This window comes from Chrysemys picta, chromosome 25 (genome assembly GCF_011386835.1).
Source record: "Chrysemys picta bellii isolate R12L10 chromosome 25, ASM1138683v2, whole genome shotgun sequence".
In the NCBI taxonomy this organism is placed as follows: domain Eukaryota; kingdom Metazoa; phylum Chordata; order Testudines; family Emydidae; genus Chrysemys; species Chrysemys picta.
This window is the reverse complement of record NC_088815.1, coordinates 5,345,230-5,362,607: the sequence shown is the minus strand read 5'-3', so window position 1 is coordinate 5,362,607 and position 17,378 is coordinate 5,345,230. Positions and strand designations below refer to the sequence as shown.

Genomic DNA, 17,378 nt, shown 5'->3' with positions numbered 1-17,378 from the left:
GCAATCTCTGAATCCCCCTCTAGTGCCTCAGCGAAGGCCAAGCCCATTGGCATATGCACAGCAGCAAACTCCAAAATCTCTTTACCTGCGCTAACCACTAGAGGGGGCAAAGAGCCATCCTGGGTTAGTCTGGATTACATCCTCTATTCTTGTGAACAGCTCCGTGGGGGCAAAGGTTACATTCTGCAGCTCCTCATTTTGGGAGGGGGGGGGGGAGCTGGGCTGCAATGGGGCTCTGCGCCTTTGGGGGGGGTATATGTAAAAATCCAGGCAAATTTGACTCCTTGTACTTAAAGCAAAATGCCCCTGGGATGGGGCTTAAATTGTGACTCTTGTGGTTACTTTTACGGCCCCTTCCAAGCCAAAGGGGAAGGCCAGGGGATCTCTCAGGGGGCAGCAAAGACTCGGACGTTTCTAAGTCGCACGGGAACGTCCAGAGGTGGAAGAGGAACTATTCAAACATAAACGAGAACTTTGGAAGGAAGATAAACCCAGATGCTTCAGGGCATCAGCTGCCCTCTCTTACAGAGCCAGAAGGGATTTTCTCTAGGGAGCAAGTTATCCCACGGCTGCTTCGGCAGGGTGTCTTCCTGGAACTGGCAGCTCTGGGGGAAAGGCTACTGGACTAGATGGATTCTTACGGCCCACGGGGATTTTTTTAAGGGTGGGACATCTCCCAAATGGAAGGGACTGAAATAAAAGAGCCTAGGTTGGGGCGAGGGAGGCTGGAATAACTCCAGATTTGCCTCGTTGAGACCTCAGGAATTCTGCAGCGCCAGTTACATTTCTGAGGTCAGTGATCAGCAAGACATCACTTGGTTTACGGGCAACAAAGGCAACTCTGGGTCCATAATAAGAGGAGCACTTACCTGAAGAGTGGGTGTTAACTGCCCCAGCTTTAAGCATCCCCCCTGAGCCATGGTTCTGGTAGATCTCCCAAACTGAGCTGTGCTGGTCCTGAATGGGAGATCCACCAGCTAGCCCAGTAGATGGCCCCAGTTCCTGTGAGTCAGCTGGAGCCCAGAGGAAGCTGCCATCTTTTTTGTGTCCTCGCTTGTGCTCCTTAAAGATTCACCCCATCCCCTGTTCTCTTTGACTGGTTAATAACCCTGTCTCTTCAAAACCATTGCAGCTTCTTTCTGGCTTGAATTTGTCGAGTTTCAGCTTCTGGCCATTGGAAAGCCAAAAGCCTGAGCCCGTAAATGTTTATTTTAAACAATTATACAAACCTGATCAAATGTTTTCACTGGCTTGTTAAATACAATTCCCGGTAAGCATCCCCCTGCAGCGTATGCAAACCAAACCTCACGGCTCATGGGTTCGCACTGGAAATTTAGAGCACTGACCAGATTTGCAAGATATTTAAGACCCTGTTCCTCACAAGTAGGGTGACCGGACAGCAAGTGTGAAAAATCGGGACAGGGAGTGGGGGGTAATAGGAGCCTATATAAGAAAAAGACCCAAAAATGGGGACTGTCTCTATAAAATCAGGACATCTGGTCCCCCTACTCACACATATTTAGAGGCCTAACGTCTATTGAAATCAATGAGATTTAGGTGCTTAGCCTACTTCAGCACTTTTGAAAAACCCCCAAGGCACCTAAATCTCTTTGAACCTCTGGCCCCAAATCAAAGCATCAATTGCCCCCTTTACTTCCCTTGTGGTTCACCTGCATGGGAAACTGACTAGAATCAAAAGAGAAATGGACTCATCTGGTTTCATCACCCAAGAGAAATGAATAATCCGGGTGCTTTTTGCTGCACAGGGAAGGCTATTTTGAGATAGGGGTTTACGTGTGTGGTGAAAAATATCTGGATTATTCCTTCCACTTGGATCCTGAAACCCGATGAGTCAGTTTCATTTCTGATTCTAGTCGGTTTCTCTTTCATCTTCCCACCCACATGGACCAAGACCTTCCCTTTATCACAGCATGCCGTGGCAACAGGGACAAAATCAGATCCACCCAATCCCAAGCATTTGAGCAAAGAAAGGGGGTATCTGTTAGCACTACAGAATTTAATATACACAGATTAGTGGCTCTGACCCCATCCAGCGGAGAGGGTAGTGGTAACACATACACACTAGGCAGATCCTGAGGGAACCATAAAAGTCTATGGTATTGAGCCAGTTACAGCCGCTGAAGATCTGGCCCATGATTTTTAAGCCTCCTTTTTCAACCAGACAGAGGAAAATTAAATCGTACACAAGATCCCACAGCGCTCCCCAAAGGCCGAGTAAAACCGTGCTATTGTCTGACATACATGCTCCAGGGTGAATGACTAGAAAATAATTTATTGAAGAAACAGAAAGCTGCAGAAACTTACAACACAGTCATGAACAGCAGAAGATGAACAAATAGAGATTTTTTTTTTCCTTTTAAAATCTGCCAACAGGCTGGAGTTAAGAATACCCGGTAACCTCCCCCTGCGTGACTCACCGAAGAAGCCCAGCCCCCCAACTCCAGATTACACAGCACAGTTTGGATAAAGTGCCTAACACATACGACTCTTTTTATTTTTATTTTTTTAACCTTTGTAAATAGCTTAAACAAACAAAATTGCAAGACACAGAGGAGTACCAATTGCATTTCGCTGTAGAATAGACCCGATCCCATGAGATTACCAGTGACACAGTAGCAAAATAAATCAATTCAATTAAATGAAAAAGCCATTTCAAAATTAAAGAGATGCAATCCCTTCCCGCCCCCCCCCCCCAAAAGTTCATGCAGTACCAGGGTGAGCATCACCTATTGCTATAGAAAAAAGACAAGTGATTGTTTTTCGAGGTGTTTGGGATAGTCCATTTTGGTTGTTCTCGGGATGATTTCTGGCCAACTTTTATTTATTTATTTATTTTTAAATTTCAGAAAAAAAGGAACAATTTTTTATTTTTATTGATTTAAAAAAAACCAAACAAACCCCAAAGAAAGAAAGACAGAGGTAAGAGGAATCGGATTCCACACCAGGCCTTGTGAATCCAGAACCGATCCTGGCTCTCAGAGCCTTCTTGGGGTAACTGTCCCCTGAGACAAGGGAAATGACTCCTAGATTCATGATTCCAAAGCCAGAACACAGGACTGTAATTTGTAAAAACCGATTGAGTTAACCAGTGTCAACCGCTGCGTGGCCAAACAGTCTGGTCCAACTTGGGCTGGTTGAGCCGATACATTTCCTGAAGCAAACCAAACCGAGCGTCAAGCAGTCTCAGGGGGTTCACACCGCGGTTTGCATCGGTTTCACTAAACCGGTTTAAAATCACTGTGGCAGCTTTGCAGGCGGATGAGACGTTACATGCGTGTAAATGGTGGGTAGGTGGGGAGGATGATGCAAAGCCCATTAAAGTCAACAGTTTGGGACCAGGCCTTCCCTGAAATCACTGGAGTCACGCAGGTTTTAAACCGGGGGCAATCAGGCCTGTAACCTCTAAACATTTTGCGTTGCTTTCCTGAGATGCAGTTGGGAGCCGGACACTGCCCTCCTTACCCAGGCTGGCATAGGGGCATCAGGAACAGGCCTGTGATTGACGACTGAAAGTTTCTTGATTGCTGGAAATGGACAGAGCTGGAGATAGTCTCCCACTCGCCCCTGCACAGAAAACACATTCAAGCCTCCTCTGCTATAGCCCCGCCCCTCAGCTCTACGGACCAAGGGTGATCACCCAAGTCAAACCACTGGATGCGTATTGGCATTCAAGCCATGGGGGTGGGGTAGCTTGGGGGGCTCTCCTTGGCTGCTAGGTTTTCTAAGCAGCTCTCAACAGAAGCAACTCATTGGGAAATGACAATTGGAACTGCCCTCCTATAGCACCTTAGGAGACGCTCAGAGGTCCAGCCCCTCGATGTTATCCAGGTTCCTGAAATCAGTGGACGTTAGGAACCTAAATACCTTGGTGGATCTGGGCCAAAGTGCTTTAGAAACGCTGATGAATTAAGCCTCACTCTCACCGTCGGGCAGAGGAATGATCACTATCCCCATTTCGTAGGTGGGGGAAACCGAGGCACGGCATGGTGAAGCAATGTGCCTGAGAATGAATGCCCAAAAAAGAGTCCATGCTTCCACCCCGCACATCCAGGGGCAGTTTCCCCTGCTTTTGCAGGCTCTGAAGTGAAAATGATTCCTAGTTTTCATTTCCTGCCTGGGTTCCCTGCTCTGCACCCTCTACCGATGGCCTGAATTCCGTGGCTGAGAAGTGCTGCTCTGGAATTTGACCGGCAACCCTGTGTCTAATTCTCAGGGTAGCTGCCATTCCAATGGGATGCCAGCATCAGCGGGTACCGCCCAAGACCTACCGAGAGCAAACAGCTACATGGGCGAGGGTGTAGGCCAAGCCCCTTACAAGAACCATCAGCCAAAAGCCAGAGCCCCAAAGCTTTTGAGCCGCACCCCCCTCAGCAACACGTGTGCCAGGTCCAGGAACCACAAGCAAAACGACAGACACAAGGGATGGGGAATGTTGCGTCATCTGGGAAGGCACCAGGGCTTTCTTGCTGGATCGCTGGGGAGATTCAAACATGCTCACCAAGTGCCAGGATTCCCTGCTCTGCTGGAGACGCGCGTTTGACTCTCTGCTGGACTTGGGGGGTCTCCAGAAGTGTCTTTGACTCATTTCCCCACTTCCTGGGGCCCTACAAAGGCTCAGAGCTCCTCTCTGTGGGCCAGATCCCGGCGACCAGACTGGGACTCAAATGCTCTGCTGAATTGGGGCCTGGGGTACCAAGCGCGGTCACACTTTTTGGTCCCGCTTCAGCTTAACTTTAAGCACATTCGTAGTCCCATTTCCCCCATTGCTTGACTTGAGAACCCCTCAAGTACCCCTGCCTTTCAGCTGGGGAGTTTCTTCTCATAGGGAACTGGACTGAGAACTAACAAACTCATGGTCACAAAACAGTTGTCAGACGGGCATGACATGGGCAGAATTGAATGGGATGACCTAGGGGAACTTATACATTTTGATTTTTACAGTCGGCACAGCAGGATTTGTGCTGGCCACTTCTTTAAAAGAACCTTTTCAAAAGAAAACAGGTGTTACTTTGTTTGGCAGTTTTCACTTTTTCGTTTTTAAGAAAATGACATATTTTGTTTCCTTTTAAAAAATTTCATTTCACATTTTTGCATTCCCCTCCCTAACTTTTCCCCACTCCCCACTGTTACAGAGCGGAGAGAAGGAAAAAAAAACCCTAAGAAAATGGGATTTTTTCCCCTCGCCATTTTGAAATGAACAATTTTGAAAATTAAAAAAAAAATTGACTTTCCTTTCAAAATGTTTCATTGCACATTTTTAATAATGTCACAGATGACACGTTCCCACACACATACAAAAAGTTTCGGACAAGACCCCATTTTTCTACTAAAAACCTTTTCGCTGCAAAAGTTGGCCCAAATCAAAGCAGACTAGAAACTCTTACATAGACACCTAGCGTGGGCAGGTTGGACCAGAAGGGGACAATCCTTGCAATTTTGGAAGTTAGGGATTAGCTGATCAAAAGCAAACCCCACTCAATTCCAGCTGAGGGACGAGTGCTCCCAGACACTGAATTAGAGAGCTGCATAGGGTAAAATTCTGTCCCCCTTTCCCATTGCAATCAGTGGCTTGAGTTTTAGTGGGGCCAGAATTTCACCCCTAGAATGCCACATTCCACCCATCCTCCAGGTATATGGGGATTGTTCTAGCATGTTGCACCAGCTGTTTGCTCTCCGAGGGTCTGGATGGGGAGCCCAGACCCAGTAACACTTGGCTCCCCCCCCCCACATTGAGCACTTTTCATCCCTAGATCGCAAAGCATTGCACACATTAGCCCCATTTTACAGTGGGGCACTGGGGAGTGGAGCAGGGAAATGACTTGCCCAGAGGTCAGTGGGGAGAGCCAGGAACAGACCCCCAAGTCTCCTGGCTCCCAACCCAGGACCAGTGGCAGGTTTAGAAATCACTAGCGCCCCTTGCTGCATTGCACCCTCGGCTTGTAATCCTGTCTACAACTATCTGGGAAGGAGGGATCGTGTCTGAGCAACGGGAAGCCACAGGTTGGTCAGCAGCAGAATTCCACCTCCAGGAACAATCAAATGCTAGTCACCGGCCGTTGCACTTCCCAGGGCTGCCCCACAGGGTCCAGAGCGTGCGTCTGCTTCCCACAGTACGAAAATGTTCTTCAGGGACACCCCTGGTTGCGAGAATTGTCCTTAGGACACAGCTAGGATTGTCGGTCGTTACCTGTACGGAAAAATCTTTGGTATCATGAAAGGTTGTTCCTCAAGCCATTTTGGTGACTGTCTGGGCAGCCGGCAGCGCCAAGGGGAACCCTGTGGGAGACAGCGGGGCACTGGTGCCGGGGTTGGTTTCCCTTCTGTGACTCAGCCTCTCCTCCCCCAGGCAAAGCCAGGAACACTTGCTGCAAGAGGGGAGAGAGACGGAGGCCAGATTTGCCGACCTGTTCGGCGTTAGCCTCCCCCAGCGCCCACCCGAGTCAAGGCCGTCGACTCGGATGGGAGCAGAATGAAGGCGACGCTGCTGAGAACGTCTGCGAAATCCCCCCTTGCGCCCGTCACTCCGCTTTGTTGGGGCCGCTTGCTCGGTGCCGGGCTGTGGAAACAAGCTCTCAGATGTGGGAGGCCCGTTAACCCCACGGAAGTGCTGTGAGCTTGGACTAAGATGCCAAAGGGACCCGAGTTTAGGCCATGCCAGAGAAGCTCCCCTGCTCCAGGAAGGATGGATGGCGCCGTGAGTGTCCCAAGCACAAGATTCCTGCCCTTCTCCTGCCCAGCAGCTGGCATCTCCGTGACCTCGGAGACGACTCCTTGTCTGCACTGTAGGTGAGGACATCCTGCGGAGGGAAACGTGGACTGAAGTGGTAATGAGATCTAGGGGGAAAGCCCTGTGTGTGGAGAAGGTGCTGGTGCGGGTGGGGGGGGAGGAATGTGGGGATCTCTGGGGGGCATTAGGGGAGGGAAGAGGGGGCAGGGAGGTGATGCTGACAATCCCATTTATTTCCCAGGTGAGGGAGGGGCTGCTGGAAGAAAAATACTTTGAGTGCCCCCCCACTTAAAGAGCCCAAGATCTGGGGGGGCCAGGCCAGCCTCTCATGCTGCAATCCAGTGCCAGCTCTGTGGATTTGGCTAGGCAAATTGCCAGAAAGGCAAACCCAGTAGGCACCGATCCTGGCTCCTCCAGGCTGCATCAAGGCCGGCGGGGCTTTGCTTGATGGGCTGGGGTTGTTCAAGGGAGTCCCCGTCTGAAGGAATTCAGCGAGCCTAATTAACCCCGTGTGGGCCAGGGAACTGCCTCCCCCTGCCATGTGCGCTAGCGATACAGACCAGGCTCCTTGCACAGCCGGGGGGACTGGGGATAGCGAATCCCAAGGTGCCTAAATCCGGAGCAACCCCGCTGCAGCGAACGGAGAGTTACTCCAGTGAGTGGGGCTGCTGGGAGGAAAAGCAATTGGCGTTGAAAAGACCGGAGAGCCAGGCTGAGAATCCATTGGCAGCCCCAACCAGTGTGGCTGGCCAGCCTGCCCAGGCCGGAGGCCATCGCTACCCCTAGAAGTCGGGGCTGCGGACTGCATAACCCACTGGGCCTGGTACAAGCCGAGAGAAGGCAGCAGGGTCAAGGAGAGTGCGGGTGGCGGAGATGCTGTCTCGTGCTGCCTATAGGGGGCACTGTTAAGAACTGGCTGCAAATAGGCTCCAGTCCGGGCAGGAGGTATACGTTGCCTGCCGCAGTGGGGAGCAGAGAAGCTAAGATCTAGCTCAGAGGAGCTCAGGGCAGAGGGGACCGTCTTCAGGGGTGGGGGTGAAGAGGGGCCTGCCGAGGGTGGGGAATAGTCATTTAAGGCATTGGCTCTTGTAGCGTTTGAGAAGCAGAAAGAGGTAGTTTATACTCTCCCCCCCCTCCAGGTGTGGCTATTTCCTCGTCGTTTCATGCTCCCCCCGGGATATTCCTACCCTCCACCCCCATCTTTGGACAGGTGGGGCCGGGTGGACAGACCAGGATGGGGAAGGCTGCACTGCGCACATTTCGGGGACGGTGAGCTGGTTATATTTTGCCCCATGGATGGAATAGGAAGTGGGTTCTCCCTAAGCCTTTTAAAACTTCCCCTGGCCAGCAGGACTGGGCAAGCCAAGCATCTCCCTCAGCTCCCCCTGCAGTGGGTGGGGCCCCACCACGGCCCAGTCCACTGTCAAGTGTTGTCGGACCCGATCCATCAAAGCAGGCGTTCGGCTGTAACTTTGATGCAACGACCCACCTGCTTAAAGTCAAGCTTACGTGCTGTGCTGAACACCCAAAGAGAACAGCAGTGGCAGGGTCTAATGCAAGGGAAACTGACCCGGGTTATCCCTCCCAGGGAGTTACGTATTCCCTGGGTCATATGCTGGCACAGGGGTGTGAATTTCACCCTGAGTTAAGGGCAAAAACGAGCCGTCGGTTTAAACAGCGACAATTATAATGAGATTTAACAGAACAAAGAGACAACCACCCAGCTCTCCCTGTTGTGATTCCTGGTGTGTATGAGTAATGAAGAGACAGCAATTTAAGCATGGGTGTACGCACCCCCCCATATAACAGGCACGGGATAGGAGCCTCGGTAGACTACAGCGGGGTAGCGAGGGAGGAGGGTGTGAAACTACAGCTTAGCGGTCCCAGGTTCAGGCCCTTCCTGTGTGAATTTGGGCAAGTCTCCGTGTCTTAGGTTCCCCATCTGCCCCTGCCTATCACAGGGATATATGCATTAAAGTGTGTCAGGCGCTCTGAGCGTGCGGGACGTGGGGCCACAGAAGTACCGAGCCTGTCGAAACAGACTAAAACTGGCTCTTTCGTCCATCCTGGAGCATGAAAGCAGAACTGTGCATGGCCAGGCATCGACATGCTTTCCAAGCCCGCAGCACTGGGGGAGCCTCTTTTCCCCTTTGTTTCTAAAGCTGCCAAGGGATTTGGAATTAATGGGATCTGAGCAACCAAATCACTTCAGTTGCTTTGAAACATCTCAGCCCAGTTGTCTTCCTGGCCTGGTTAGATCCTGGCACCGGAGCCTAAGTGGCTAAAACAAAGGGGATGCCGTTTGCTGGTGTGTTCATTGGTTTGGGCCCAGGCTGGGCTGTTTCCCTTGTCTCAGTGAGCGCAGGGGCCTTGCTGCTCAAACTCCAGGGGTCACCGTGATTGATTGTCTCTCTCTCTCTCTTCTGCGCAAAGACACTTGTGATTTGCTACTAAGTGAGCCAACAGATCTGCTTAAAACAAAACAAGGTGACTCAAGATTACAAGGAAAAACTTTGAGAAATGTGGGGGTTTTTCAGAGGTTGTTTTTTTTTTTTTTTTGGAGGGGTGGGGAGGTCAGATGGGTTGGACTGCCACGATGGTCACTCATGGATGTGATAGGCCTTGTGCCCCAGACACTCTTACCCTGTTTGCTGGACACTAGGATCTGCCATGTGACTCGATCCAAACCCTAGCCTCGATCAGCATTTCCCCCCCAACCCCTCACTGTGGGGGAGGGGCTTCTTCTAAGCTCCCCGGTGTTGTTACAACACAATTATATACAAAGGAAAGGAAGAGAAGAAGAAGAAAACTAAAGAAATAATCGTCTCCCATGAGCACATGATTTTGAAAAACATGATCCATGCAGAGAAGTCCGAGTCAAATGAAACCTGGTGGACAAAATGCACATTGTACCCTTCCCCTCCCCCCCCCCCGAATAATTATTACATTACTTCAAGAAAGAGTATATTTTTCATGCATAAATCAAATTTCCATCTTGTCTTTTTTTTTGTCTTTTTTTCTTCTTAAATTACATTAGAACACAGAACACATATAATAAATACTCTCATAAGACATGACTCAGAGAAAAGTAACACATCCCAACGCAAAGGTATCGTCCTCATCAGTATTCATTTTTCTTTTTTTTAAAAGGACTTGTTTAAATATGAAATCTGTAAACTCCACGGGTCCTTTTTTAAAATCTTTCTCTCTCTCTTTCTCTCTCTCTCTCTCTCTTTTTATATCGTGAAACTAACCAGCTTTCGTTTCCTTAACATTCAATATGTCTCCCATTGAACGCGTCAAAGAAATAAGAACATGCCGTCTTCTGCAAAATTATAATTTAACAGTATAAAGCTTCAAGTCACAAATTCCAAAAACTAGCTAAGTAATTTTTTTTTTATCACATAAACTATACATTAAATATTTTGAGGTATTTCAGAGAACATTGTCAAAGGCTTGTAAGGTCTGTGCTGGGCCTAAAAAGGGCTTTCCCGTGCATGGAAAAATGTCTTTGGTATCAAAAGCCATGTGGGTATTGGGCAGAAGGCTGGTGGGGGGCGGGGGTCTGGGATGGGTAGGGCCAGGGGAAGGATTTGTAGGGGGTGTGTGTGTGTGGGGGGGATGTAGGGGAAGTATCGGGTGTGGGTGGCTTAACAAGGCTGATCACCCAACCTGCCTATTTTGAGGGCTTCCTGTTGCATTTTTCCTTGGGAGGGTCAAGGGGAAAATTCGCTTTGGACTGTTTGTTTTCAAAGCGGCCATTACTGTCAATGGGAACGGGCATCTAAATCTGTGAGGCTGCTCTAGTAATATCTCAGCCTTGATCTTTGCCTCTTCTTCACTAGGCTAAGAACTGAGGTTTGGAGACCTGGCCCCAGCTGAACCAGACAGAGTTAGCAGGACCATGTTTAAAAGCCATCTTCTCGATCCCTATCTAGGTTTTGCTTCTGATCTAGTCTGGCCCCATGCAAATAGTAACCAGTTTGTGCTGCAGATCTTCCAGGGAATATTGAACTTGTGCAAATGCTCATTGTTCCCCCTGGCGGATGCACACTCTGGAACTGATTCTACTCCCGTGTACACCAGTGTCTCCAGTGGAGTTGCTCCTGATTTCCAATGGTGTGCATGGGAACAAAATCAAGCCCCACATGCCTTTATGCCCCATCTAGTACATTGGTGAGTAATACCTCAACTGAAGTCTAAGAACCGGCTTCTGATCTCGCTGACCCTGGTGTAAAACCTAAAGTGAGTGGAGAATTACTCTGGATTTATGCTGGTGTCATTAGTTGACTCCTAGATTTTTAGCCCAGACGGCACCATTATCTAGTCTGACCTCTTGCATAACACACCAGGGATCAGGGTCTGGCCCGATCATCTCCCCCAAAAGGATAACATACCCAAATGACTGAGGCCCCTTTGCAAATCTGGGCTGTGATTTTTTTTATTTTTTTGGGTCTGGAGGCGCTGCCACTTTAAGAGGCAGGCGGTAAGGCCAGGAGAGGGTGTTGTTGTTGTGGCTCTTCTACAGAGCTAAGAAATATTAGGGTAAAATTCTCCTCCTCGCTTCAGCGCTTGCCTGTATAGTGCGCGCGTCATTTTGTACACTTGGAGTTTCCAGTGAGGTCACAAGTGAGTATCTCTGTCCCCCTCTAGTGGTGGCTGGGTCGCTTAGCTCAGGCAGGAGAGGCTCATGTGCTTCGACCCGGAGATCTTCGGTTTGAGACCGGCTGATGACAACCAGCCCGGGGGCATGGCGCTATATGAGGAACAAGGGCAGGCTGGCGAGGGGCGGAATTGCCTTGCCCAGCCCCCATGCAAGGGTGGGCTCATTCTCAAATTCCCTTCCGCTCCTCCCAGGTTTGGTGCCACTTTGCTTCGATTGTTCCTATCAGACACGCGGAGCCATGGACTGGAGGATACCCTGGGTGGGATCTCCTGACCCGCATGCCCACAAACTAGGGTTCAGGATCTGTATTTCGTGGCTCAAGACCATGTTCTAAAAAAGAGGGTCAAAGAAAGCTAAAGGCACAAGGCTAAGCGTCCTGCTGGAAGGATGTTCGTGTGTCCTGTATAGCATCCTCCGGGATGGGATGGAGGCTCCCAGTGAAAACATGGATGGGATGGATCTGAGCAGAGAATTCCCCCCCCCCGCCTTCCTTTCTTTCTCCCTCCCTTTAGCCTTGGTATTTGGGACCCTCACCCTGCCAACTTCTGTAGCTGCTACTCCTTGGGCTGTAAGCATGCTGCAAAAAGCAGAGAGGGGTCAAGGAATGCACCACCCGGTCCTACACAGGAGGAGGAGGAAGGGAATTTTTAACAGTGAAACACGCTTACATCACTTTGGCATCTGCCAGGCTACAAGAGGGCCTCAAACAAATCTAGCTCCCATTTCATCCCTTGACTCAAGGCCTGCGCAAGGGGTGGTGGTCATGGCCTGGGATAAGTGAGGGGGAGTTGATGGTGGAGGGGGTAGGGGAGTGGTAGGCGTTGGGTAAGGGGGAGGTTCAGGGTGAAAGGAAGGTAAGGGGGGGGGTTCTGCCCATGAGGAGCAGAAACGGGGGGGGGGGGGGGGGGGAGGGCAGAGGGGTATTTTTCTGTCCCAACACCCAAAGGCTGCAAGAATTGCCAGAATCCATCTGCTTAGAGAGCTGAGGTAATAGTGAGTCTCTAGGACAAAAGCAAAGAAGCAAAAAAAAAAAAGGTCACACACCTTTGTTACAAGAAAAAGGCACTCGTCTACCACGCTACCATCCGGTTCTCTCTCTCTTTCTCGCTAGGGGCTGGAAAGGGCTGCACGGGTGGGCTCAGGAAAGGAGCAGGAGTCTGGGGCGGGGCTGGAGGAAAAGGGGGGGAGGTTTTACTCATATACCTGTCGCAAAGGTAGTTGGGAAAGTGGCATTTCCAGCACAGACCAGACAAGGGGAACAAAATCTTTGGTATCAGACGTGATATTCAAATCACAGAAATTGAAAACTCAAGTGAGGTAGCCTTTATTCTCGGGTTCTCACTAGAAATGTCTTTGCATCCTTGGGGCCTGCTTTACTCAATTTTTTTTGTCACTTCCCAAACCAAGGCCCCTTCTTGGCTTCTCAGCCCTTGAATACTACTAGATGGGGTTCAGGAATCCATCACCATCACCGCTTCACGACAAGACAAGAAGAAACAACGTTAGGGGAGTCTCGGTGGCAGGGGGGAGGGAAACGACGTTGGCTTTTCCATGACTGGTCACTTTTGGTTGGCAGAACGTGATGTGGCGCCTGGCCTTTGCCTTCCGTCCCTCCCGCTCTCGCGTTTGCTCACGCTTTTCTAGTAGTCAATTGTTACGTGTGATTTGGTCAGAACCATATCGATCTGAGCCTCACTTCCCCCCGCGTTTGGTTTGTCCCAACCTCACCTTTCCCAATGATTGCTTTGGTGTGACTGTCACAAGGCGTCCCGATAGCCTATGGGGACAATTCTAATACCAATCGGTTATTTATTTCTTTGTAGATCTATTTCTTTCTTTCCTTTTTTTTCTTTCTTTCTATCGTTTTTGTGTCTATAGCTGTATCTCTATAGATAGCTAGATATTTCCCCCGTCTTTCAACAAGGTGCCTCGCTGTTTCACAACAGATCATTTTTCAAAGTAAAGTGAATAGACGAAACCGTAACGCTAGATCAAAGATGGTACTGTTTTACCCGCATCAATTCAATATTGTCCCTTTTTTAAAAAAAAATTTCCCAGTGTGGGGAGCGGCCTCCCCTTTTTCCTCACCCCTGTCTTGTCCCCGCCCATGCCTCCTCCTCTCCCCAAGGAGGCACTGGAGTTTTTTATGGAGGCATATGGGAGGGAGGGTTAGTTGGTTGATAGCAGATCTTAATCATCTTCCCTTGTGATTGCTTTGTATATGGCACGAGTCACCATTGAGAGCTCAGAGGAAACAATCATTTTGAAGCTAGTACCATCTCTCTAGGATTTCGTTTTAAGGCAGGTTGTTAATTGGCACAAAAAAAAATCTGTCGTCTTTCGCAAGTTGCCGGGTTTTTTTTAGGTGAGCTTTTTGTTTGTTTGTTTGTTTTTTGGTTTTAATTCCTGTTTTGTTTATTTTTCTTTTTTCAATTTCTCCCCCGCTACATATAAATGTGTGTATATATATATATATACACACAAAAACATATGAGATGTGTGTGTATATATATATATATTGCAAATGGATCCATATTTTTTGGTTTTCTACTGTGCACCAATGTCGATTCCGTGACGATTTTGATTTTCCTTCTTTGGTAACAGAGCTGAGGAAAGGGACGGGGAGGGAAGGGGCAGAGGAGACAGTGCATGTGTTGGGGATGGGGAGGAGAGACACAAAGCAGTCAAAACAGAGCTTTGTTTGGGTTTGCTTATAAACCAAAACTGAAATAAAGGTGAAGATCATGGTCTGAGCCAGACTGGCCTCACCGCTCCAGTCCCCAGGAAAGAGCAGATCCTTCAGGCGAAGTCTTTCCTTTTGGGTTTTTTCAAAGGATTATTTTAATACCCGATTTATGTCGCTAAAATGTGCTTCTTGACCTGCTTGAACTCTAGGTGACACAGTGCAATTCAACGTAGCAGCCTCCGGCGCTGACTCCCGAGTCCCCCTGTTTTGGGAGCAAGGTGAGCAGGGGTTGGGGGAGTGTTGTGACGTTAGCGTCTCCACGTTTTTCCTTGGGCGTGGAATCTCTTTGGAAGGAATCCTAGGAGAAAAGGATCTCCTCTTGAGGGTTTTCTTTCTTTTTTTGGGGACCTCTTTTGTGCACTTGGCATCATGACTGGTGGCCGTGATGGATGCTCTTGGGCACTCCTCAGAAGATCAAGTAATCTTCCCTGTGTAAGGTCTCTTGGCTGCGAGGTGGGGGTGGATGGAGTGAATGGGGAGAGGGGGCGATCTCTTCCTCACCGCCTACAGGTCTCATCCTGATGTGCCCGGCCCCCCAGGGGGAGCTCCCGGTTGCACTGGGCTAGCTCGCGTGCAATAAGCAACACCTGTGACTACCACCCTAATGCTTTGCTCTCCTCTCATGCTGGCCATCTCAGGGTCTTGAAAGCTCTTGACACAAACATTCACCCTTAAGCCTCCGGTCCCCGAGGAACCATTGGCGCCCCAGGTGTTGGAGGTGAATGGAGGGTTTGGGGACTCTCCCAAGGGCCCTACATCAAGGCAGCGGCAGTGGGATTAGAACCCAGGAGTCCTACTGTCCGTTCGCCATGCTCTCCCTGCTAGATAACACTGCCCTGCTCTCCCTGTGAGCAATAACACTTTAAAGGGAGCAGAGCACCGACCCTCTCCCCAGCCTTGGGTGCTCAGTTACCTTTAAAGTGTACATCTCAGTGTATCCTCTCTCCAGGTGCCCGGCACCTGCCCCCTGGGCTCGACGGGCCGGATTTTTAAACGTACGCAGGTGCCTACAGCTGCAGAGAGGTGCCTCGTGGGGTTTTGGGAAGGGACTCGGATCCGAACTCCCGATGAAATCAGTCACTGAGATCAATGGGAATCAGGGACCTCAGCGCTACGTGCCTTGGACAGGCTGGGCCTGAATGCCTCGAATCTCCCCCTCACACACACACGCTCAGGGACTGAACATGTGGAGAGCGCGGGGCTGAAACTCACCCCTCAATCTCGTATCTTACAGGGGGAGGGGAAAGGCCAATAACGTGCGATGGAAAGATGAGCCCAGCAAACGCGGCAGCGCGTGGGGGGCGGGGGTGGGGCACAGACTCCTCTGCTGCAAAAATCAGGAGCCCGCATCCTCCCCCAAGGGCCTGGGGGTCACTCACTCCATTGGGAGAGATTCCTCAGAGCTCTGAAGGGAAGGAAACCGTCCTGTTCCAAATGGTTCCCCTTTGAAGCGAGCTTCTTCCAGGACTCGTGTGTGGCAGCGAGACACGGGACTAAGCCAAGGCCCAGGGGGCAAGTCGCAGCATCTCCGCACGATGGGTTTGGTGGGGTGGTTTCCCTGCAGCACCCAAGAGCACCCACCTGGATGGCCAAGGTTGGCGTGGCTTGTTGTAGGATGGGTGGGGGGATGTGGTCGGCTTTGTCGTGAGGAGGGAGTGGCTGGGGGTCGGGGAGGGACAGAAGAGGGGCGTCATGCTTTGGAGAAAGTGCTTGTAGAAGATGAGGGAACCCCAGGGTTGGCGCCCGCATCCTCCTGCCAGCGGTTCATGCACCGCCGGCGGGCGTTCATGAAGAAGTTGCTGACGGTGTTGAGCTCCAGGCCCAGCTGCTGTGAGATGGTCATCTGCATCTCCTTGGAGGGGCGCTTGTTCTCCTTGAAGATCGCGATCAGGGTGCGGCGCTGCAGGTCCGTGAAGACCAGCCGCTGCTTCTTGGGCTGCAGGTTCCTGTCTTTCTGCTGCTCCTGTTCTTTGCGTTTGCAGGCTAGATGTTCAAAAGAAAGAACACAGCCATTAATTGGGTGCGGGCCCATGGTGCCCTGCGCTCCTTTCTCACTACTTCCGCCCTCGCTTTCGGCCCATCCCCCTCTGCCATCTCTCCATCTCTCTCTTCCTCTCTATTGCCTCCGGCTCTTGAGATGGGGCCACCTGCCTAAGACATGCCATGCAAGTGACCGCGTGGAAGCCCTTGGAAACTTGCAACTCATGGGTCACTCCAATATCTCCTTCTGGCAGCAGGGCTGGAATTGGAGGAAACTCATGGCTTGATTTTGCCCTCCTCACCCTCTTGCAATTTGGGGCCTCTTAATTCCTAAATCCTGAGTGGGGCTAATACAGGGAAGCATGCAATCCTCTGCCAAGTTTACAGCCCTAGAGCGGAGGTTCCAGTAGGCCCCATTGGAAACCTTCTGTTGCTCTTCATTGGCTTCTGCTGGTCTCTGCTGACCTCAGTTGGACAACCAACAAACCTGTGAACCAGTGGATCCTCAGACCTGTGGCTCTGCCCCTAAGCCCAGATGCCAACTTAAAACAGCTGAAATTTTCTACGTGGACTTTCTGTGACGGCTGCTCACGTTTCCTGGCCCGCACCAGTGGTTCTCAAAGCAAAATGAGGCAATGATCATTCAGCTCCCAGAGTGGATTGTGACGGAGTTTGCCCTCATTTCCCCTCTCTCTGTGGAATGGACTGTGCGACGGTCCAGGGAATCTAGGCTTCCCCAACTGCCTTCGCTACCCTCTTTGCTCCCTCTCCTGCTGGATTCAAGTCCATTCTCAGCACGTCACTGATACATTTCTGTCCAACAGAACCAGGTTCCATAGTTCAAAATCCCCCCCATGCTCCCGTCTCGGCGCTGAGCAATAGGTCACCCCAGGAGGTGCGTTCCCCTGCGGGCGGCACACGGAAGTTGTGGGCAGGGGTTGAGCAGATTGTGAGCTCTTTGGACAGGGACCATCTTTTCGCTTTTTGTGTTTGTGTGGCACCTGGCCCTGGGACATGACTGGGGCTCCCAGGTGATACCTCCATAATAAAATAAATAATAATAATAAATAAATAAAGCCCCATTAAACACTCTGTATGGGGGCTGTGGCAATGACTAAATATATGGATTTTACTTGGCACAAATGCCCAATTTTTGCTCTTTTGGGGAAAGCTTTTGCTATGTTTTGTTTTGTTTTTTAAAGGAAAAAAACCTTGTTGAAGCAAAATGCGTGGCTTTA

General features: G+C 50.3%; 1 protein-coding gene across 1 annotated transcript in view; it reads right to left on the bottom strand.

Moving 5' to 3' along the window:
- Positions 1–2,335: 2,335 nt before the first annotated feature.
- The window catches only part of ONECUT3 (one cut homeobox 3), a 103,980-nt gene continuing 88,937 nt past the window's right edge, over positions 2,336–17,378 (bottom strand). Inside the window, exon 2 of the mRNA XM_005283842.3 lies at positions 2,336–16,143. Within this exon, the coding sequence (XP_005283899.1) occupies positions 15,851–16,143 (293 nt within the window). The 3' untranslated portion in view covers positions 2,336–15,850. The remainder of the gene's footprint in view (positions 16,144–17,378) is intronic.